Raw genomic sequence first — 25,989 nt, 5'->3', positions numbered from 1 at the left:
ACATGGCACTTTTTTGGTGCTAATAACAAAAATGGTTCCACTTAAATGAAAATATTTTAGAAAACACATGCAGATTTCTTTTCACTTGTATACTTAAACATGTGAAAATAATTATAAATTGAATGTCTGATGCATTTGATAATTTAAGAATGAGCAAATTAAACTCAAAAATCAATTCATTTTACAGAGCTACTTTAATAAAATATTTCTGCGAAAAATATAAACTTAAAATCAGAGTATATATATATATATATATATATATATATATATATATATATATATATATATATATATATATATATATATATAATCATAGACAATTTCATTTCATGCTTTACAAAAATCTCGTATACAGATTTTTAATAAATTTTAAGAAGAAAATCAAAATATTGTTTTCATCAAAGTGTTGAATATAATAGGCTAATAGAATGGATATTTCTAGTTTAAACAGAGGAAAATTGTAGTAATATTTAAATAATGCAATTAACATAAATCCATTTACTAGACTCTGTGAGTAACATATATCAAAATTACTATCCCCTTAAAAACACAAAAAGATAACCCCTCTGTGACCCATTATAGCAATAAATAATAATACTTGAATGTTATCTTTGGTAAGGGTGATGAAGTAACTTAATCCTGTATCTTTTCATCTTGTAACACTTGGTGATAACATAATGGTAAGCTAAAAGATAAAATTCAAAAAATAATTAACATCTCAAACATTGAAATAAATGAATGATAGTATGAGAAATATTTTATTAGAAGTTTCTAAGGTTTTTAAAACAAAATAATGAATTTCTAAGTCATAACATTGCAGTATAATGATAATTTAGGTTTCAATTCATCTGGCTTGATTGCATCAACCATTGCATTCTATGTATAATGAACGTTTACATCACATAATTGACAGAAAGAATACAAGATTATACCATATTTAAATAAAATATAACTAACAAGTGTTTTAATAACAACAGGAATAATACTAAAAAAGTATTAAAATAACTTATTTCATGCATTAACGAAATTACCCATAAAATTGTAAGTAATATTTGTGAGAATGGAATTTACTTTTCAAGTATGTTCTAAATCAGCAATGCTTTCACAATATGATTTAAAAATGATTTCACTTGGAAAGCAAACAATTATTTAACAGTTTATTTACTGCTATTATAGCAACCAACAAACAGTTGGTATGTTTTAAAACTAATAAAGAAATTTAAAAATTCTTTGAAAATTTATCGATATTTAAAAGAGGAAAAATAATTTTTTACTAAAAACTGAAAGTCAAAACAAAAATGGCAAGTGTGTGAGATGCAGATAGAAAAGCTATAAGTAAATTAGAATATTTTTTATATTTTTAATGTATTTTAATATTTATGTAATAAACATTTCGAATTTTTTTTGTCGGACACTTGCCCTATATTTTTTTATGCACTTCATACTTTTACAACCTTTGCTTAGATATCCATATTGTCGATAGAATGCTATTTTTTCCATTTTAATACACTGATATTCACAAAATAAATCCCACCCTACCGATACATTGGTACCATTGATACACTAATATAAGATTTTTAATGCACTGATAAAAGCATTTTTCTCCGCAAAAATTTAGATATATTCCCCCCCCCCTTTTTCCCCTTACTCTTTTATCATATTAACTGCAAGCAAGTCATAAAATGCCTAAATTTTATCTGAAAATCGAACAAATACTGTCATGTTGTGGCACTATAAGGCTGTTTACAAAACACTATGACTAGCTTTCTTTAACTTAATATCCATATTCTATAGTCATATAAAATTATATTTTCTTAATATTCTAGATTTTTAAGAATAGATATTATAATTCATATTGTGTATATTTATTTAATATTTTACTAGAATAGTAAATATATGAGTTTGCATTGGTAATATTCCTATTCTAAAAGTAAATTTTTTAAATTATTATTTCATATAATATTTTTAATTTTTTTTCCTTTGCTTAATTTTTTAATCAGAAATATGGATGTCAAAACAGAACTGAAAAACACAATATTCTCACAGAAATATTCTAAGAAAATTGCAATTTTAACCTCACTCATAACATATTTGAACTTAAATGAATATTCAAGAATTTCTTTTTTATATTTCATTTGTGTTCCAATTTCTTTATAATATTACTTGATTTTTAATTTTAAAAATATTTTTTTAACTTTTATAATACTAAGAAAGCAATACTAATAAAACAAAAGTTGATTGGAATATTCCATTGTTATCAAGTACCAATAATTACACAAAATTTCAAAATTCTACCACATGAGGAAGTGAGAAAAAAATTTATTCCTTAAAAACAAAAAACACACTAAGTAAAAAAAAAAAGAAAGTATCCAATATATATTTTTTTAATATTCAATGTGCATTTGAAAATATTTTTATGCATCATAAATGCGTTTAAAAGTTACCTGTTCTAGGGATGGACAGGCAATTATCACTTGTTCTTCTTCAGAGTAATTTACTCTGATAATTTGTAGAAGTTGTTCAAAGCAACTCTGAACTTGTGTCTAAAATTAGAAAAATACAAAAATTAGGAGTTAGCAACTGAAATCCTAAAAATTCAGGTCAAAAATATTGCAAGAAATATATTAAAACTATAAATCCATTTGTCATGCAAAAAATGCAACATGACAAAGAAAATGCAGCATTATAAAATCTTACCTTTACAGGACGTAATAAAATGTATTCAGTATCTGGATTAGCTAAATATAAAGACATGCTTCTCTGAAGAGTTGGTAGTTTAGTTTTCAGGTTGCGGACATTATCAGCAATAAGCCGCGATAAATTTTCAGCTGATGCAAATGGTTGCTGGCTAAGATTAATATCTTGAGATCCTGAACTTTGCATTTGAGTGATGACTTTTGCCTACAAAATTGTAAAGGAATGTTAATTATGGTTATTACTTGAGAAGAGATAACATTTTAAGATAATTTTTTTATGAAATTCAATGTAAATTTTACAAGTATAGACATATTCATTGTTCTTGCAACTCTATCATTTTTATGAAAGGAAGACATTAAGATCTTCACAGAACACAACATATCTGAAAAGGCTCCATAACAGATACATTATGTGATAATCTTTCAAAAATTTTTACATTTAAATATTATCTGCTGATAAAAAAATACTTTTAATAAAGTATTGTAATAAAATATTGAAACTATAAAACATAAACAACTAAAATGTGATTTTAGTGGTGGAAATATATCTTGTTCTTAACAAGACATATGTACATATTATAAGACAATTTATACTTTTAACAAGATATACAATAACTATTGCTTTTTCTTTGGAAGAAACTATTTTAACAAACTTACTTTTTCAAGAAATTCTTGTAAAGATCCTATAAGAAATGTAGTTGTATGAGATATGAAGTCTTCACAAACTATCTTTAGCTGCTTATCTACTGCCTTTTTAGAATCGATTAGATGTTCTGTCACATGTGGTGTACCCTAGTATATAAATTCATACAAAGAATACGTAAAAAATAAAATATATAAAAATATCGTAAACAAAACATTAACTACAATTAATAAATAGGTAAAGTAAATAAAACAAATAGTTGAATCTATTTAAAATATTAAACAATTAAAACCTTTCATTTTTTTTACTTGTAGGGAATTACTATTCATCTCTACTAATAATAAAAGAAAATATATATCTCTTGATGATTATATAGTGAAGACTGTTTGATCTAAAGCTACTAAATTTGCAAAAAATTTATATATTTTAGTAGAAGCCCATGTTAAAATCTTTTTAAAACTGTATTAATTGAAATGTAAAGTAATTCAAAATGAAATGAGATTTTGGGGTTTATCCATGACAACTGCGGAAATTAACATTACATAAAAATAATTTTAATACCATTTTAAAATTTAAAAAAATATTTTTAATAATATCAATTTTTATGTAATTTTCTAAAAAGTTTGAAATTAAAAAAAAATATTTTATCCACTATTTTTTCATTCTTGTCGTAAATTTCAGAGCATTTTCTTCATTTCAATGAATATTCAATTAGGGTTTTCCTGTCATTGATAGGAATTAAGGAATAAAGATTCTATTTATATTTTCATGGTGTTTTTTTTTTTTCCCCCTTGCAGAATCCATAACTCCATTATGGCATTAAACTTTCTAGGAATAAACCCAATAAGCTGAGATTGCAATCAATATTATTTCATTCTTTAACAGCATATTTTAATCCAGCTAACATGTTGTTGAACATATTCAAATGATATATGTCAATTGTATCACACTAATTTCGTATTTAACAATTTGATGAATTGAATTGTCAACAAATAGAAAATAAAAGGTGAAGTCCCAGCATCAAGTAAGACAGCATGCAACTAGATGCTAAATTATGTAGAAAGTTACAATTTTCAGTTGATTTTGCATGTGACTTTATTTTTAAAAAAAGTTTATTAATGAATAAAGAGCGGAGCAGGCATAAGGAAATAAAAGTTACACTACTTAAATTTTGATCTATTTAAAATACTATTAATAAATTTTTATTAAAAATACATTGCTAGTGAAGAAGCCATGAAATATCAAGTTATAAATAAAAGAATTAACTGCAATTAAACACACTAATATTCCAGTTAAACCAGCTTGTTGCCAGGAACAGGTAATAGAATAACATCTAAATTTAAAGAAAAGCAGGGATTTCTTGCAGTAGTTTTATTTCCCTATCAAAAATTAATAATAAAATAAAAATACTGACGATTATTGTTATAATTAAATTAAGATATAAAAGAATATATATCTATCTCAAACTAAAAATGAAATGTATTAAAAAGTATGCACATCACAACATTGGATTAAACCAGTCTAATTAACTATTAATCTAGCCTATATATTCTTCTCTTTCTTTCTAATAAAAATTTTTAATCATTCGTCACTGATTTTCCACAACTGATGGAGGAAATACTACAGATAAGTAATATAAAGCTAAAAACTATATGAGAGTTATTGCTTTAGAAACCTATTTCTGCCCAATATAGATCCTAATGAATTTTATTATAACTTTATGACTTACAATTTTATTATAAGTCATAAACGATGATTAAACATTAAGATACAAACTTTAAAAAGCTGAATAATAAGTACAAACCTGAAGCAAAAATTCTAAAAGAGCATTATTGGAATTGAATGAAAGTAAGTTTGTTCTGTTTTGAAGTAATCCATATGCTGCAACTATAAAAGAAATTTAAAATAATAAGGTTTAAATTTAGAACAAATATTCATATACATGAAATTTTAAAAACTGACAAATAAGTAATCAAGTAGTATTTAAAAAAAAATATTATATCAATACATCACTTCTAAGAGTAAAAAAACATTAGTTACCTTTAACTTTACTGAAGTCTAAAGTGGTCTCTTTTATAGCAAAATCAATTTGAAAAGGTGCAATTTGTTCTCTTAATATTAAAAGATGCTTTATTTCAAAAAGTTGTCCATCCAGTAGTGTCTACATGTAAGAAAATCAACATGTATTGAAAAGTTAATTTTAAAACTGAATAAAATTCTATCGAAGAACAGTATTTATATTTAAAGTAATAAGGCATTTTTTAGAAATATAGAGGAATAATTAGAATGCATTTTTTAAAAAAGGCTTTAATTAAATAATTTTTATTTCTTTAATATAATCACACAATTAGTAATTCATCACTATCTGCTACTAAATGGAAATAAGTAAAAATAAAATAAGGAAGAGATGGAAAACAATTTTTAAAAAACTAATTTATTAAATAACCTAATCATTACAGCTATTTCACAATCAAAAATGTATAAATAAACATAGAAATTGCAGAGAGAGAGAGAAAAAAAGAAAAAAGAGGATGTGATCTCTATTTTAGGTAAAATACAACATTTTAATAAAGTATGCAATGAAATCCAACCCAGGGGAATAGATTTCATCAAAGTAAATAAGAAAATCAGAGCAGGTAAAATAAAATTTTTCTGCAGCTCAATAGAATATATAACATATAAAACATATCTATTTAAAAGCCATAGCCAAAAAATTATAATTTATTCCATCTGAACTAGATTTAAATCATTTTATTAGAAAATGTACCTTTTTTTTGCTTATACTTGCACTAGCAGTGGACAGCGATTGTATGCACATTGTTAAAACTTCTTGTGATAATCCTTGGAATATTGTTTTCTAAAAAAACAAATTTTTTAAAATTACCATAACAATATAAAAATTTGTATAGAGTTTTTATGATGATATCAACAGATCAAGAGAACATTTTGCATGAGAATTAAAAAAGGTGCTGCATAGCAATTAGATGTTAGATGAGCATACAGTAATATTTTTCGCTGGACTGTAATACAAAGTGATTTTAATCCAAAATGCAGATTTATGTATATAAAGAGAACATGTATTAGGACACTAAACTATCATTACTTATTCCCATTCTTCCAATTATTGCTTTTGCTTCTTTCAATTTAAATGTTTTTAAAATGTTATTAAGGGAATTGTTATTAAGGATTATTTCGCTGGACTGTAATACAAAGTGATTTTAATCCAAAATGCAGATTTATGTATATAAAGAGAACATGTATTAGGACACTAAACTATCATTACTTATTCCCATTCTTCCAATTATTGCTTTTGCTTCTTTCAATTTAAATGTTTTAAAAATGTTATTAAGGGAAGCATAATTTATAATTATGGATAATATTTATGCATCCCTCCGAATGGATAATATTTATGCATCCCTCCGAATTCTTTAATTCCATTAAACAGAGCAACTAAAACTATTTTGAACAATTTCAGATATGTTAATAATATTTTTGTAAAAGTTTTAGAGAATGAAACATTTTAAATTAGGAACAAGAATTTTAAAAATATACATCAAGAATAATTATAATTTTTGCAAAATCTACTACTTATTACTATGCATGCAGTGATTTAAGTGGATTATAACAAACAATAAAAATATTTCGGGCACAAAAAAGCATATTTGGTATAACTAGTCATAGATTTGAGTTAACAACATAAAAATATTTAAAATTGATAGAAATATGGATTATTAAATAGGTTTGTATATATTGTACACATAATATTATGAAAAATAATTGAAATTTGATTGTGTGATTGTATGAGTCTTAATTATGAAATGCCCGATTCCACGCAATTTTTAATTGTAAAACAGTTTACAGTAGCACACACTTCTGTTTGGAAATCTCTTATAGAATAAACGTTTTCTCATTTCTATTAAGAGCTCCATACATCGGCACTGTTATACACTCCCATCTTTATCTTTGCAATATATTTGACTGGATTAACAATCAGAAATGCAAAATTCGAGATATCATGATTTGCATATTTCTTCCTAGGCTAATGTCAAAACATAGCCTTGTGGTGTGGAAGGTGGGATTTGTTTTTCTTATCCATTCAAGAATGTTGCTATTAATTAGTTATGGGTAAGTTAAATGTACATACATATCATTGACAGCTTAAAGAGTATGTCTTTAAAACTCTAAAAAAGTATGTCTTTCGAGATAAATACTCACTGTGATATTTTTCTATTGTGTAATTACTGATACATTAAAAATAAATATATTAAAATGGGCTTCTAATTATTGCTAAATTACTATTTGTTGTCCATCATACCCCCTTTTTTTATGGGCATTGTTATTTGGCCATTGCATATCCTGCAGTGATTTTTTCCTTTATTCAACAGAATTAAGGATGCCATTTAGTCAAATCCATTTTTGTGAAAACAATCATACAACATTTATACTTATATGTTCTTATACAAAATTAATTTATTTTGGCATACCTGATTTATCCTCAAAATATGTTAAAATTTTAAAATTGAATTGCACAAATTAATAACAGATTAGCCAATCTTTTTTTTTTTTTTTTTTTTTTGACATTTGAAAAAGCGATATTTAATTTTCAACAATCAATATTACCTTGCATTTTAAAACTTATCTGAAACATCTGTAAAAATTAATAATCAGGAATTTATGGTTAGAAAACACTTTGATATTCATTTAGATGTTCCAATATTTTCACAAGCAGTTACATTAATTTACAAAATTAAATAAAAGAATAATAGTTAAAGAACCATAACAAATTAAGCGGATAGAAGCATTTAAAGTAAAGAATGATTAAGAAATAATCATTCAGTATGGAAAATTTCAATTATTATTGAAAATTACACTTAAAATAATAACAATCCTTAAAAAAATATAGCTTACATCCAAACAACGATACAGTTTTGAAAGGCACACTAAAGTTCTCCGCACAGTAGGATACCACATTCCATGTAAATCTGCAGGAGAATCTAAAAATAAAAATGAGGAATATATAAATAAAAAAGGCAGTCAAATAAAAATTTTCATCAAATAATTATTAATTAAAATATTAATTTAAATTAAATTGTTTTCTATTTAAATTTAAATACAATATAATTCAAATAAGTCTCACAAGTAATAGGTCTTCTTGGGGGCTCATAAGCATCAAAATCTTTGACTGATCCTTCACCATCTAAATCTTTATCAGATTTTTCAACTCCTTTCTCGCATGCAGTTATAATAGCATTACTGGAAGAACTGACAGATGTGAGTGAAGCTCGTGAACTAGCTCTACTTAATCCTCCAGCTGATAAACTTTCAGCTATACTCTAAAAAATAAATATAAAATTATTTAATGATTGGTACATGTTTTTTGTTTTAGGAATTGATAAGTCACTTTAATATTTTCTTAATAAAAACATCCTTATATCCTTGCGAATAAAAAATTATTTTTGTTAGTTTTATATTAAGTTGCATGAACATTTGTGAACAAAATAACAATAAATAATGACATTTTGTAGACCTAAGCAAGATATTCAGAGGAAAAAATGAAAAAAAAAAAAAAAAAAAAAAAAAAAACCTTATTTTTCCTTATGTCATAATTATGGTAAATAATCACAATATATCCTCTTAAAATACAGAATTTGTCAGAAAAATTGGAAAATACTTTCCTCCATTTTCAAGTCAATAGAAGAATGATTTTTTTTTTTTTTAATTCTGTTTTGATGCGTAATAGAAGGTTTTTTAAAGCTTTTTCCATATAAATTGTACGAGAGAAGTGAAAATGTAAAATGCACTTACTGTGATACCATACAAAGAGAAAAAAATATCACTGACATAATTATAACATGCTTAAGAGCTTAAGAAAAAAATTCAAACTTCCCTATTCATTATAAAATTTTATTATTAATATCCATCTTTTCACAAAATTATAACCCCCCCACCACCACTCTTTTTTAACAATAATTGTGAAACAACTTCCCAATAGTTTAACACTAATAGAATAAATAATTAATTACAACGTTTTTCAAAACAGAATAATTTAAATAGAATAGAATAATTTGAGATAGAATATTAAATAAATTCTGACATAATCGATTGTAATAACTGTTTGATTGTAATTGTAATTAATCGATTGTAATTGTTTTGTAATCGATTGTAATTGAAATTCAGAGGAATCAATTTATGAACACGTGATCCTCTGATTTCAAAATTGTTACTGTATTACAATATCACTATAATTCTTAGAGGAGCATTTTTAATTCCTCATATTCTTTAGTATATCAACATATATACATAAGCACATAATAATGAAATAAAGGAAGTAAGGAATCGATGTAATACATATCTTGTTAAAATAAATTAATTTAAACTTTTATGAGCAACTTTAATTAAACTCCTAATGAGTTTAATTAATTTAGTTTTTCCAGAGAGTGAATTTTGCTTTCCAGGTGAGAAATTACACTAATATTTTTTGTCCTACTTCCATACAACTGTTACATCAATATATATATATATTAGTAATTCAATATTGTATATATTATATTAGTAATTATTATATATTAATAATTCAATAAAATTTCTTCCTCGTTCACAAAATATTGCAATAACTCTGTTTATTGTTTTACTTTTTTATAGAATTGCACTAAAAAAATCTGTGAAGGCTATGCTGATATCCAAAGAGGAAATAAAATCTGCAAGAATACATTTTTCTTTTTATCCAAGAGAGATTGTTAAGAACTAAACTCATATCTTCTAAAAACTTGAAAATAGGGGAAATATTTTCCTCTTTTTCTACCTTCTAATTCAAAGAGTATCTCAATTATATATATTTTTATATTTTTAAACTGAAAGTTAATAATATAAATAATGATAAAAATAATGATATAAATTCTGTAAATAAGAAATTGATAATGCATATATAGTTTAGAGAAATCTTTCTATAACAGAAATCCTTTAATTCACTTTTATACAGAATATAATAAACAATTCTTTACCTCCATCATTTCTAGCTTATCAGGATATGCTAAATCCCCAGGACTAGGATTATAGTTCAAGATGTCTGTTTTTATATAGATATGAGTTCTGTACACTAAGCGTTCTTGGACATCTTCCAGCATCTGGCGAACTATAGCTTTCACAGCTTCAAGTTCATTGGCTAAAATTAGACATAACAAAAACTCATGTTTTTCATTGGCTTTTTAAAAAAAGTAATGCTCATGCAAAAAGACTAAGAAAAAGAAATAAATTACATCATAACTAAAGAAATAAAAATACCTCCATACTGCATATGTTCTTCCAACATTTCAACCTGTAAAGAATAATTATTCAACATTATTAATTGGTGAAATAACAAATTTTAAACAATATAAATAAAACTGAAAATCCAAATTCTTTTATACTGTATAATAATCCAAATCTTTAAATAAATATATTTCAAATTTTGCTTACAAATATTATAAAGCATAAGGTGCATTTTAGAGCAAGTTTTGTAACAATTAATGAAATAATAAATTTTGTATTCATTAAAAACTTTATTTATACTGTGCAGTTAAAACTAATAGAAGTTTAAACTATTTTACTGATGCATGCATGCATGCATGCAAAAAAAAAAAAAATTAATATAAGTAAACAACAAAAATAATTTGTACACTATAAATATCCAAAATATTAATCTTTTCTTCAAATTTTGCACAAAAATATTAGAAAACATTTAAATAAATAAAAATGGAATGTAAAAGTAATTTATGTGTTACAGAAATTCTAATTCTATAATGAAATTATAATTTGGAATTGAATAAAAATTCAGAACACCAATCAACAAAAAGACCATCTAACTTGGCCAATAATGCACTCAATACCAAATCTATAGAACCAAGACGGATACTTTTCTTAAATACAAACAAATTTTATATTTCTGTTTAATTGTTATGTTTTTAAATCCAAACTACTTAACAGATCACAAATTTTATGAAACATATGGAAGATTTAGCAAAGACTTTCAGATAATCAATTAAATTAATAAAAATGAAATGTAAAAGTAATTTATGTGTTACAGAAATTCTAATTCTATGATGAAATTATAATTTGGAATTGAATAAAAATTCAGAACACCAATCAACAAAAAGACCATTTAACTTGGCCAATAATGCACTCAATACCAAATCTATAGATCCAAGATGGATACTTTTCTTAAATACAAACAAATTTTATATTTCTGTTTAATTGGTGTTTTTAAATCCAAACTACTTAACAGATCACAAATTTTATGAAGCATATGGAAGATTTAGCAAAGACTTTAAGATAATCAATTAAATTATTTTTCATAAGTTTTCAAAATAATAAATCTTGTCAGAACATACTCTGCATAGATTTATACTTTTTCAACAAATTTTTATATTAAAGATAACAAACATGAAAGTTTAGTCATCCAGAGCAAGCCTGAATATACTACTGGTATGTAGTAAAAGATCAATATTCATTTAAACTTAATTTACTAAATAATCAATATTTTTGGAATAACTTTTGATATTATTCATAATAGCAAAATAAAGAATAAAAGGGAAAACTTTAAACATAACTGATTTAAGAATATGTAATCTAATAAATAGCATACTATTTGAGTTGTTACAAATAACAACTGTCTCAATGTATTGATTAAAAATTAAGTCCTCTTTTCCATAATATTTAAGAAATTTTTCAGTAATAAATTCATTAAAAAAATAATTTTTTTTTTATGCTTCAAATTTTATGGTGCACTTGAAGTAGAATTACAGGTTGCAGGTACAGCTAAATGAGAGAAAATATGTTAAAGAGAAAAAATATGGAAATTCATTCTAATATTAATAACAAATTTTAAAAATTAACAATATGGAAAGGGAATGCTTTTGTCCATTAAAAGACATTCATTAAAAATGTAGCTTTATCACAGCTAGACAAGCAGACAATAAATTTTGAAGATCATAACACTAAATATCTAAAATGCCATATTATATATACCAAGCATCGTTACTAAATATCAGAATGTAAGAAAATAATTTCATCAAATATCAATTTAAATATGATCATCATCATGTACATCAATATTTAAAATACAACATGCTGTTCTAAGAATATTGTCATACAATCATGTGTCATAAAATACAGTATTAGAAACATAGAAACAAAATTACATAATGTTACATTTTGTAACATTATTTCCTTAAGCAAGAATGCAACATACCATTCTCTTTTAGAAACACTTCATTGTTACTATTAAATATAAACAAATATATATTATATCCATTCTAATCATGGTTCAATATCTAATTTCTAAATTGTTATTGACAATTGCATGCTTCAATCATTAAAATGCCCTGAATGATGCAAACAATTATAAATATCTTATATCAATAAATATATTACTATAAAAATTATATTATGTAAATGGAAGGAACATTATGAAAATTTTCTATACACTTCTCAATTCTGTTTGTTATTTAGTAAAATAAAACATTAATATTTTAATAAAAAAAAAAGTTCCATACTTTTGTGAATAAAAATAAACAAGTTAATATACTTGAATTTTATAGTGAAATGATTTTAAATCATTTTAATGGTCACCTTAAAAAAGATTCCCCAATCAATGCCAAGCATCTTAAAGAGACGAAGGTTTATTGACCAAAAATAATGAAATTAAAATATTCATAACTTAGTCAATTTTGATTGTAGAGTTAGAATCTTTGTTTTTGTTAGTTTGTTTAAAGTAAGGATATTTCACGAAATATGGTGAACAAATATTTATTTATTAACTCACAGAATACAAATTATAATTTTTATAACATTTAGAGCATTTTTTCAACTGAGAGTGTATGCCCATTTCAAGCAGTTTAAAAGTCAGTTATGAGGTTAAATGGGAGCAAACATCTTATATATATATATATATACAAGACATCCTATATATAAATAAAGGATGTATTTATTAATAAGAAGCATACAGTTGTGCTAATTAAATAAAAGCAGAGGGAAAAAAACAGGAAATAGAAAACATTTCTTTCTCTTTTTATATACATATAAACAAAGCTAATGTATATAGCATAGAAATAATTCTAATTACTTTTTAACAATCGTCTAACGTAAATAAGTCATCATACAAATTTTAGAATAGTTTATTGAGCATTTTCACAACTGCATTTGATCTGATATTTCACTTAGCTATTTAACAGAGCTACAAAATATTATTAGAAATGCATGAAAGAGGATTGGCACATGTTATTACATTATATTAAAGTTAAGACATTATATTAAAATTAAAAAAATGAATCTTTTTAATTATATCAATTTTATTTTTATGCAATTGTTTTTTTTATTTAAAAAAACTTAAAATTTAATTTGATACACAATCTGTAACAATGTCTTTAATAACGTGATGGCATCTATCAAAATATTCAATCACATATATTGTCATTCATTAATTCCACAGTAAATACTGCTTCCACTTATATTTTGTAATATATATACTTTTTAATTGCACATGCTGTAATTTATAGTAGACTGATTTGATTATTTTCATGACTTTCAGTCAAATCAAACAGTAAGGGAAAAAAAATTTAAAAAATTCTGTATTCATTTTTTAATAGCTTAAAAAGTCTATAATCTGAGCAAACAAGACGGTCATGAAAGATGGCTAATTATTTAGAAAGAATCAGAATGCCATGTTTATTTAACTCATTGTACTAATAATTCTTACTTGATACATTTAAATGAAAAACTTGTTAATAAATCCCAATATATTACTTTATTCACAGATTAATACTAGAAAATATAGAGTTTTTATTTAGAGATTTGTACCATTAAAAAAATTAAAAGTAAAAAAAAATTAGAAATATTTTGTTTTTATATTAAAATCTATATGTATATATATCATATTATGAGAAATTACTTACTTTAAGAATACCACATAACTCCGCTAAGGTTTCTAGATGGTTTATATGAATAATAATCGGCCTTAAAACATCGTATAAGCGAATGCATAAACCTTCAAGGAACTCTCTAAAATGAATATTAATTAAAAATTCATTAATGCACTTCATAATTGCACTCAAAGTTATAGGTTATTTTCATTAAATCTATTCATGCATTTTTTTATAAAAACAAAATAATTTAATAATAACATAAAATTGATTACTTCATAAAATTAAAATAATCAATAATACTAAACTATTTAGCCAAACTAATCTATAAAAGTTGGTTGAATAATGAAATTAGAGACAGTTTAATTGTTCAAAAATATATTTAAAATTATTAAAATGAAAAGGAAAAAATAACTGATTAAAAATTACTTATTTTATAATCAACATTAAATCCAAACAACATTAAACAAACAAAATCTCAAAACTGATAAAAAAAGAATGATAAAAAAAAAATTTCAATGAATATTAGAATAAGTTACATAAAAAAATTAAATAAAATAATAAACTGAATAATGGGCAGTCTGAAATTTAAAAAAAAATATTTTTAATTAATAATAATAAAAAATAAAATAAAACAGCATGAAAACATGAAACTAATTTCAAGCAAAATAATAATAATAATAAACCTACTCTAAAACTTGTGAATAATTCAAATTTGAAAAGGTCTTTTCTATTTAAAGATGAAGTTTACTTTACTTCAAATAGAAAAAACATTTCAGACTATCAAAATCTGAAACTCTGCTCCTAAATAAATAATTCCAAAAGCAATGCATTTTTCTTATTTCACTATAGAGTCTCATCCATAACTGAATAAATTATATGAATGCATATTTTCTATTTAAAAATTGAGATTTTAAATTTAATCATTGAAAATGTTTTTATTTCAATAATCAAAGTACTTATTATTTGTATAAAAAGAATTTTTAATAGGAAATTGATGGCTTCCACTTCTTTATCTTTCAATAAGAAATAAATATATTTGGAATAATCTTTAATTCATAATTGAAACTCATTTCAATATAAGGGACTCATAAATTATAATATAATTATAAATTAACTCAGCAAACTTACTCTAAACTTTTAGTATTTTGAGAAAAGAACTGATGAAAAAGTTGATGCTCGTCTTCACATATATGAAGGAGAAAAGCACAACCACTGCGAACTAAAGAACAATGATCTTTTTTATGTTTTTCTGCAAGGTCGTTGATAGCAGCAGTTACACTAGGTCCTAACAGAATTTCCCTCTGACTGAAATAACACTGGTGACAATCAGATAATAAGACTTGATAACTGAAAGAGAAAAAAAATTATATTATAAAAAAAATAAGGATAATGATATATTATTTTTCTTTCTCAATGATATTCTTTAATATGTAATTAATAGGTAGGTAAATGTATCATAGATTTATTGAACTAAAAAATCACAAATATAGCACATGTGATCACAGCAATATCATTTGATATATTGTATTATAAAGGAACTAGGCTACTAGTATTAATCCATGCAAATAGTGCACTAATTAGTTTTTTTTTTTTTTTTTTGTATCAAAAAAATATATATACCAGAATTCTAAACAATGAAATACAATTCCAGAAAATACAATTTAAAATAAAAGTAATTCTTATTAAATATTATAAGCATTTTTTAAACATTCCAGAAAAGATAAATAAAATTCAATGGCTCACAAATGCAGTAATCTGAATACCTTGCACAAAATTAATGTGTTCACTTTTAAGTAAAACTAAATGATTCACATCTAGGAACTCAGAGCATAAGCTCTCTCAAAATTAAAATTATTTTCTCTACTAATGATAAAAGAGATGTATATACACACATGTGTATACTGCTGCACATACATACTACAGAACAGACTATTTGACTTAGTACCAATGAAACTGCCATGCAATTGTTTTTTTAAACTTTGGAAATTTTTATTTTTTATTCACATAATTTTCAACAATACATGTTCTTGATACAATGAAAATCAAAGAATTCCCATTGTATCATCAAATACTTAAAGATATGAATTTCTCCTTTTGCTGAAAACTAAAGAAGAAAGATCTAGTTAATTATCTGCAAGTTGCATAAGTAAAAAATTGTATAGTCTCATTAGATTTTCTCATACAAGCTCTGGATAGGATGGGATTTGAAATGCCATGAGAGGTTTTAAAAAAAAAAATCCCATTTGAGCTTTAGCTTGGATGAGTTTTGGATTTTATATAAATTAGAAAATAAGTTGCAGTACCAAAAAAAAAAAAAAAAAAGACAATATAAAAAACAGATTACTTAATCAGTTATAATTTTAATGACCTTAGGATGTTTTGTAGGAATGTTCATTTACACAATAAACAAAACAGGTGTAAGGTAATTAAACTATCATAATTTTATGTTAATTAATTGGATATTCAAATATACTGTATTCGTTTAGTTGAAATTAATAATAACCAATATTTTTGGCAAACCAGCTGGTCACCAAATGTAGCAAGAAATAAATATAATTATATATTAAAATCTTATACAAATATAATTCTATTTATTGTCTCTATTTGAATCTATCTAATAAAGTAAAATATTTACTATCATTTACTATCATATTTGAAAATTAAAGATATTTTTAAAAAAATTAAAAGCATGTGTATTTTTTAATTAATACTGTATTGTAATTACAGTGTACTTACACAATAAACAGAACAGGTGTAAGGCAATTAAACTATCATAATTTTATGTTAATTAATTGGATGTTCAAATAATGTTACTGTGTACTGTTTACATTGTTAAATTTACAAATCTCTAAGAAAATAAAAATATTAAAGTACTGCACATTTATATTAATTAGAATACTAAATACTGTTCACTTATAGCTTGTTTTGCTTATGTCATAAATGGATTAAAGACCCAATTCAAACATTTAAAAATTTTATTTATAAATTCTGGAACTTTTTCTACTTAATCACTTAATAATTTAAATTTAAAAAAATAGTAAACATAACATAACAAGCAGTTAACTGATATTTAAAAAATAAAAAGCAAAACATTATTTTGCTACTATACAACTGGTTCATTTTTTAAAAAAATACCTTTATTAAAGTTTTTTAGATCTTCAGAAAGATATTTCTGCACTGCCATTACAGTATAAAAACATCTTATACATATCAAAATTAAATATCATTACTCAGGATTTTTCTCGACTCTTTCTTCAATCTGTTTCATTAGGGCATGTATCCTGGGAGCATGGGAGCGAAATTTTCCATAATATAAAGTGAAAGCATTTTCAGAAGGAGATAAACTATCCCTCCTAGGAAGAACCTGTTGAGTAGCTTGCTGTAAAGTTGCAACAACATAGGATCGAATCATACCCAAAGCCTGACTCTGCAAGTGACGAAATCTCGAAAGGTATGCAGGAGATTCTTTAAAATTTATCTAAAGAGGGAAAACCATATAAAAATTATATTCAATAAAGTATAAGAAATCAATATATCAAAGTTCATAACAACTCAAAATAGATACAAGTAAACACACGATGGATGCATTTCTAAGCAATTTCAGGCTTCAAAGAAATTATGTGAAATTAGGTAGCTTTTGATTTAATTATATTACTCATATATATAATACCATGGATGTCAGAAAGATACAAGAGAATACTTAAAATGATCACATATTTAAAATTATTGGAATTTGAAAGGGAAGATTCTTTAAGTTATTTCAGTAAGAACAATAATTCCAGTGTAGTGTAAAGATATCTGTATTTTCCTTTGTTTTCACTAAAGAAAATTTGATGAATGAATTAGTAAGGAATTTAAAGTTTCCATTAAAATGTTAAAACATTAAAAAATTTCTTGAAATTGGCTAGATGAACTACAGATATGGATGATTTTTGAGGAGCATGCTTTGTATCAATTGAATCTCTTTCTTGTTGTGCCCCATACTGGGAAAGCTTACATAAAACAGAAATTTTTTAAAAATTAAAATCAACTTATTTTTTAAATTTGTTTGGAGTTTCATCTGGTAAGAGGGAGACTAATAAATTAAGGTTCAAAACATTTCTTTAATGTAGGTAATATGGCTACTAAGCAAAAGTTTGTTATCAAAGTTGGGACTGAGATATTATTAGGATCATATTTAGAAGCATACAAATGGGCGAAAATAAATGCTATGTACATTTCTCTAAAATATCTGCTAGATTTGCCTTCAAATATGGAATAAAATATTCGAAATATGTTTAAAATCTAATGCCAATATATAATAGATTTATGGTGTAGCTCATTAAATACCATTTTCTTATAAATTTGTTATGTGTGTTTGTGCATGTGTACGTTCGTTTTATTTTATGAGAACTAATTGGTTCAAAGAGACTTTTCAAGTTAAGAAATAAATAAAAAGAGGAAGGATTTTCATACAAAATTATTTTTATTTTTAACAAGTAAGTTGGTTTATTCAATAGTAAACATATTATTAAAAAAAACAATATGAAGAAATACTAATTTTTAATAAAAATTTAGACATAAATAATATTATTTTGATTAATATATTTCAAAATTTAATTCAATCCTTTTCAATTAAAATTTTTACACATGACTGATCAATATAATTATTTTTATCGATAAACCAGACAACTTTTCAATTGGTAATGTGATTCATTTAACTGATATAGAAACCTTCAAATAACTAGCCGAGATAAAGATAAAATTATAAACCTGGTGCAATATTATTCCCCTAAATAAAATAGCACTTTTTTCTCTACCTGGTAACTTTGTAGTAAATAATGTACTTCAATTAAATATTACACAACTTTTTTACTAATTTTTAAAATTAGCAATTATGCAATATTTTTTTAAGGAAACTTACATTTTCTTCAACATAAGCTATACATTCATCTAAACGAGACAACAATGGCATGAAGGATTCACTAACAACGGACAAAGTTGGAGATGCAATTTTCTGAAAATAATAACAAAAGTTTAGGGAAAACTTGACCGACTGTTTAGTATACATATGTCTTAATTTAGAATAACAAAATAATAATATATATACTTTAAATAAAAAATATAGAATTTTTCAAATCTCTTTTGAAAACTTGCAAATCAAGACAACATACGTAAAGGGTAAATCTTTTAATAAAATTTTAAGATATACTGTGGTGAATAGCATATAAGCCAGTTAACAACTACTCTGCACGGGCAATTGCTTTTACATAATGGTTAGTTACTGGACTGCAAACCACAAGGTCCCAGGTTCTATCCTCGTGCATCACATATCGCTAAAATACTTTTTTTCTAATTATTATTCAACACCCAAAAAATTAAATTTCACTATTTTGTAAAATAATACAACAAAAATTAATGTTAGTCAGAAAATACATGCTTTTTTGATAGATAAATTTTATATAGATAAATATTAAATAAATGTAATAAAAAAACTGAATATACTTTTATTAGAACACTTAAGAACATTTGAAATCAATTTTTCTTGATCTCATTAATAGTTGATGCCACTCATATAGAGAGAAAATTAATAAAATAATTAATCAATAAGCTGATAATAAAGTCTTAAAAATATTAAAATAGTGTATTTTCATCCAGAATAAACAAGGGCATAAAACTACAGGCACATATACACACTAACAAAAGTGATTAATAATAAAAATAATAATAAAACTTTAACATCACATTTATTGTAACAACTGATTAATCACCAAAAAATTGCCAAAGATATTATGTTAGACTATTGACTATGTTCATCAATGGCATGATGTTTAATTAAAAGTTAGCCAATAGCATACAATTAATACACAAGTACCAAATTTAAAAATTTTCACACATTAGAAAATTATTGAAAAATCAATCTCAAATTTCTATCTTTATAAAAATAAAAACAAATGCATTTTTTTTTTTTTTAATTTCGGCAAGTTTACAAGAATATTTTTTTAAAAATAGACTTCATACATTCAACAGTGAAATTTAAGAAGAAAAAAAAATTACTTGTGAAAGAGACTCCAGCTCATTAAAATAACCTAATTTCTCAGAAATTGTTTCAGCTGAACCAACAAGCTTAGTCTAAAATAACAAAAAAAAAAAAAAAAAAAATGTGATTAATGTTCCAAATATTTCCATCAAAATTAATACAATTTGCTTTTACATCAAAGCATAAAAAAATAATGTTTCAAATGTATTACAGACAGATTCAATGATCACTAAAATTCTATTGTAAAATGCAATCAATCAAAAGAAATCTAAGCTGACCTGTTGAGCTAGGAGATCTTCACATGCTTCATGTAAGGAATTGGTTTTATTTGAAACAAAAGCATACTTTTCACGAAGCACTTCCAAAGACTCTAAGGCTTTACAAATGTTATTGAAAAGTTGAGAATATTGATCACAGTGCTTTGATAATTCTTCAATATAGGCTCTAAAATCAAATATTGCGTTCTTTTAAAATCATATCATAAATGAATAACTTTTTGAAAACAAATCTTAAAATCTTAACCAAAATGTTTTTATAGGCAAAAGATGCATGTATTATTTGACAAAATCTATTTATTTCATATGATAGAAAGCTGGAAGAGGATAAAAGCAAAGTAAAAACACAAAAATGAATTACTTGTAGCATTTGGTTGATAACATTTTATTAATTATATTACTACAATTTAATTTAACCAAAGGATTTTTAAATGTAGCTTTAATTCTAAATTAGACTAACAGAAAATAGTAATGTTGCACTTTGTTTGAGATCTGCTAAAAGAAATTAAACGAGAATGATAACAATATATGAATTATAGATAATATTTAAAAATATTTATTTTTACAATACAAAATACAATATATACTTTCTCTCTATTTATGTTTAAGATATCAGCTTAATTATTTTAGAAGAAGGGAAAATCTCTAAAAAATTAAGGAGCATAAATTTTATAAAGAGCAATTTTATTAAATTTTATTCATTAGCATTTTTAAAAATTTTCGAATAAAATAAGAAATTTTCGAATTCGAATAAAATAAGTTTCAAATATTTTTCTAAGGTTTACTGTCAAGCATTTTATAACAAAATATGGTACGGAAGAGCTTACTTATATAAAATATCTTCATCTTCTACAAGCTGTTCCTCCACAGATGTAAACCAGGACAAAAACTAAAAATACATATATTATTTTCTAATTAAATACTGAAAGAAAAAAGAATAATTACCCTTCATATATTTCCTATTCAGTCTAAAGCAAGGAGTTTTCATGCTTTTTAAATTTTGTACAAATAAATAAGAGTAAAAAATATATACCATAAAAACATTTCCGAATTAAGAATCTATTCATCTTAAGAGATCCTAACACATTTATCCATCTTAAAACATTTTTAATTTATATTACTTAATTACATTCAAACATAAAATAAAAATAAAGTATATACTGTTGAAAATGTTGGGTAATAATACAAAATAATTGATATTATAATTTGTCACTACTGAGAATATGATTGAGTCTGTTTCCTTATAACCAATTTCAATATGTTAAAATTTATATATTTATTAATTTCAACCATAAATCATACACAAGTAGCTAATGTGCCTTAGACTTATTTTTAATTACTATATTGGTTTGAAAAACAATTTTAAAAGATACAATTTGTTTCAAAGAATACAAATTTTATACTTTAATGGCAATATATTTACTTATATATTCATATTTTTCACTTTAACCCAAAATTTTATGTTATTTCTTTATTTTTTAAAATTTATACATGATATCTATACCAGTTCTCTTTCTTAACTAAAAAATTTGTCTAAATACAGTTTCCAAGCATATGGTCAATATACATATGATTGCAGGCCCTAATTTAAAGGGGAGGGGTGCAAAAAATGAAAAAAAAAAAAAACCTCTATAAAATCTAAAATTACATATACCTGAACTATTAAAAAAATGTTAAAAGGTGATGTATTTTTAGAAATTAAAATTCATACATTATTTTCAAAGTTATATTGAGAGAAAAAACCTCCAATAAAGGCAATGTGTTAATTATGTACCTAAAGTTTTTTGTGTATCATAATATTTATCCTATCTAATATTTTTAAGAGCTGAAATAAAATTACTTTCATTGGTCATCTTTGCAACTTAGCTATAACTGCTTCTTGATCAGCAATTAAACAATCAATCTCTTGTGAGAAAATAGTTTAATTTGTCACCTAAGGTTCATTTTACAGCTATCCATATTATCCTATTTACGTTCAACTATTCCAACATAATTTTTAACAGATGTCTTTTCTTAAAAGTTTGTTTCTTCAATTCTAATGTTTATCTGATAAATTATATCATAAATAATAAGTAATATAATATAAATGCAAAAAATATATATAAATGAAAAATTACTAAATACATAAAATAAGATTGCTTGTTGTGCATTTTCAATTTTTGGGTATTTTCTTTGAGTATTTGAGTAATATAATATAAATGCAAAAAATATATATAAATGAAAAATTTCTTAATATATAAAATAAGATTACCTGTTGAGCATTTTCAATTTTTGAGTATTTTTTTTCGGCATCAGGGTTGAAATTTAGCAAATTTAGTCCTTCACTCGGCTCTTTTGAAGGATCTTCACGGTAAAGAACTATATCATCATCTACTGGAAGCTAAAAAGAAGAAATAATTACTAAAATCGCTGCCTTGATTTTCTGAAAAAAAAAATCAACAACTTTTTTAAAAAAACATTAAGGAGAGAAGGGAATCACTATTATTGTGAAAGTTAATTATCTCATATTAAATTATACATTTAAATATATCAAAATTTCCTTCAACATTCTATCCACAGAAAGATTTCTTTATAATAATCTTGAAAACAGTTTGCTTTAGATTTCTCAGTAAGCATAAACCTTGAGGGAGCAGAAAGTAGTTTTTGAAGTTAGACCATATGAGCACTTGAAATTAAATATACTTGCAGTTACAAGTTCCATGCAAGACTGACCATCCAGAGTGTGTGGTAGGTTCAAAGCATTTCAGTCCCATGATCTGAAGAAGAGTTCCAAGACCATCAAAAATTAAATGCTCATTAACTAAATTTTGTTTTAATGTTTTTAAAAATAGAACATTATATGGTTTGGCAATGGTGTTTGCAAAAGTTTCTAGTGACCCTATAACAAAAATTCCATGATGAAAGAAAATCCCATTCTAAAGTGGAAGGAGCCCCATCAAACTGTCTGATTCCACATTTCAGTTTTTCCAAAACTGAAACAATCAAATGGAATATAATGTCATTATTATGAGATGCTGGAAAAGCATAAATTTCATGACAATCTTCATGACTGCCAGTGTTGAGACCTGTTTCGGCAATAATTAGTAACCTATAACAACACTTACTTTATACTTTTGAGAATAACCCTGCTGAATTATTTCTTCATCATAGTTTAGGTGAAAATTTTGGGTAACTATTCAACGAAAAAAAAAAAAAAAAAAAGAAGAAGAAAGTAGTCACATCTGATTGTCCTATGTTTGATAGCTTTAATTTCTAAACTTTAACAAATTGCTAAACTTCCTTAATCATTATGATATACATATCAAAGGAACTTCAAACTACATCAAAGTTACCCACACACTACTAAAGCATCCTGTGTAGTTGAATAAATGTCATTGTAGCAGCAAGAAATGAGAAACTAAGATTGAATCCTATGAGCCATTACTGGCAATAGTACAATTTCTCTCTCGTAGGAAATACACTCCACCAATGTAGAGGGAATTACTCAAGCTAATAATATTAGTATGCCTACCAGGAAATTGAGAACCTTGGAAATAGCCACTAACCTTGCAACTTCTCATACATAAACTTATGATACTTGGTATCCTTTGGAAACAGAAACTATAATTTTTTTAGGTTGATATTCAATATATCAACCTAAATATGAAGGCTAGATTTATTATAAAGAGAAATATATAAATGTGTGTAGATTGTACAATGAAATGAAGGATAATTTTATTTTTTAAGATTTAAAAAAACTTAATAGATTTCTTTTATTATCTCACCAAACCCTGAATAGAATTTTTTTAAAAATTTCAAAAAATATCTAAGACTTTACCTAGATTTAGTTTAGTTCCATTAATGCCCTACTCAACATATAATGGCCTATAACAATATAAAATCAGAAATACTATAATTATATAAAAAATATTATAATCAGTTGTCAAAAAAGAAACCTTAGCCTCTCTGCTCCAAACTTACAAACCATATCAAAGAGAGGATATTTGAACTACCACTAATTTATCTAAATCCAAGATTTCATAAAGTTCCTAATCTAAAAAATAATTAATATCAGTACTAATAGTTACAAATGTGTTGAATATATATTCGATTTGAGCTTAAACATAAACTGGTTCTCACTTCATGTTTTTATGAAATTTCAATATAAAAATTTCAAGAACAATCTTTACCTCAAGTATCAGCCCTGTCATTGACTTTAGTTTTAAAAAAATATTACATCCATTTTGGAAGAAAATCTTTAAAGTAATAAATTATATATTCATGACAAATTAATAAACTCTAATATTGAATTACAATTTTTTTCGCTTAATAATGTATTTTAAACTTTTGTATTAAAACATATAATTAAATTAATCTACAGTTTCTTTTTTTCACCAATTTCATCAATAATGTCAAATAAATACAATTTTAAAATAAAATAATGCTGGGCAAATAAATAGTTTCATATCAATAGTTTCATTTTAATCAATAGTATGTATTTTTATAGTTTTATTTATTGTTTACTAAATCTACAGAGTTTTGTTGTTTTCACTTGTTAAAACAAACAATATGTTGTAAAAAATCTAATATTCCTTTAATATTAGACAATATAAATAGCGATTAAATGCTACTGAAACAAAAATTATTTTAATAATTCTAAAAGCACACAACAAATTTCTTGTATAACAAAATACCTTATTTTCACATATGCACTTAATCGGAATCGGTAACGTTTGTTTCAAAAATGTAATAAACCAAATTTAATTAGATCAGAAATGTAAAACGTGAGAAAGAAATATCAATGATAACCGCACAATATATCTGGATTGAAAGAACAAGAACATTTGATTCAAACTTACGTCTGTAGGAAAAGGTCTCTCATTTGGTAAATCGGATAATAATTGTAGAACTTTTAATTGTTTATCTGAAAGAGGAGCCAAAGGATCAACTTCTCTATCCCAAGCGAGTAACTTTTCATTAATTAAAGCTTCAGTATCCATGGCTGGATAATTCCTTGGTTCTTTAATTATCCATATTTGTATTGAGACACGATTAAGTGCCGGAACAGTTGTTTGTATTATTATTTACTCCCTGACGTGAGCGAAAGAGTTGTTGCTACGATGTCAAAAACGTTGAGTGAAAAAGTACCTTCTTATGTCACGAAAATATATACTTCAATGGCAGAATGGTTGCAGTAACTTCTTATTTCAGTCTCATTTCTTTAAAATTATAAAGTATAATTTAACAAAGGAAAGCTTTAATTTTTTTAAATTTAATATTAGAAATTTGAGGGGGAAATAATCCATCAGATAATCTTCCAGCGCACGCATAATAAACATTTCTAAAAAGAATAATAAAAACAAAAAAAAAGGTCAATAACATCTTCCAGTGGTCACATTTTTTTAATATCAGAAAAAATTATGACTCATTAACGCATATCATTCAATGTAGCTTGTAAGATATTTTCCAGGAAAGAGCC

The 25,989-nt window shown here is 24.4% G+C and overlaps 1 protein-coding gene across 1 annotated transcript; it reads right to left on the bottom strand.

Moving 5' to 3' along the window:
- Positions 1–321: 321 nt before the first annotated feature.
- On the bottom strand, positions 322–25,639 carry LOC129963164 (conserved oligomeric Golgi complex subunit 3-like). Its single transcript, XM_056077296.1, has 20 exons — positions 25,370–25,639; positions 22,783–22,911; positions 21,359–21,420; positions 20,535–20,700; positions 20,274–20,348; positions 19,141–19,233; positions 17,468–17,715; positions 15,366–15,584; positions 14,268–14,373; positions 10,621–10,654; positions 10,341–10,501; positions 8,477–8,672; positions 8,248–8,333; positions 6,107–6,196; positions 5,380–5,500; positions 5,144–5,226; positions 3,354–3,488; positions 2,698–2,901; positions 2,445–2,543; positions 322–685 (listed from the first exon to the last, which is right to left on the bottom strand). Exons 1-20 carry the CDS (start codon positions 25,508–25,510, stop codon positions 650–652), a joined length of 2,484 nt encoding a protein of 827 aa, XP_055933271.1. The 5' UTR covers positions 25,511–25,639; the 3' UTR covers positions 322–649.
- Between the last annotated feature and the right edge of the window lie 350 nt (positions 25,640–25,989).

The sequence above is a fragment of the Argiope bruennichi genome, chromosome 3, assembly GCF_947563725.1.
Source record: "Argiope bruennichi chromosome 3, qqArgBrue1.1, whole genome shotgun sequence".
In the NCBI taxonomy this organism is placed as follows: domain Eukaryota; kingdom Metazoa; phylum Arthropoda; class Arachnida; order Araneae; family Araneidae; genus Argiope; species Argiope bruennichi.
The sequence above is the reverse complement of the archived record's forward strand: the minus strand, read 5'-3'. Positions and strand labels throughout refer to the sequence as shown.

Coding starts and splice junctions, on each gene's coding strand:
- LOC129963164 (XM_056077296.1), bottom strand. CDS start 25,510: ATGGATACTGAAGCTTTAATTAATGAAAAGTTACTCGCTTGGGATAGA. Junction 19,234..20,273: donor AGCTGGAGTCTCTTTCACAA/GTAATTTTTTTT, acceptor TATTATTTTCAG/AAAATTGCATCTCCAACTTT. Junction 686..2,444: donor CCTGTCCATCCCTAGAACAG/GTAACTTTTAAA, acceptor TTTATCTTTTAG/CTTACCATTATGTTATCACC.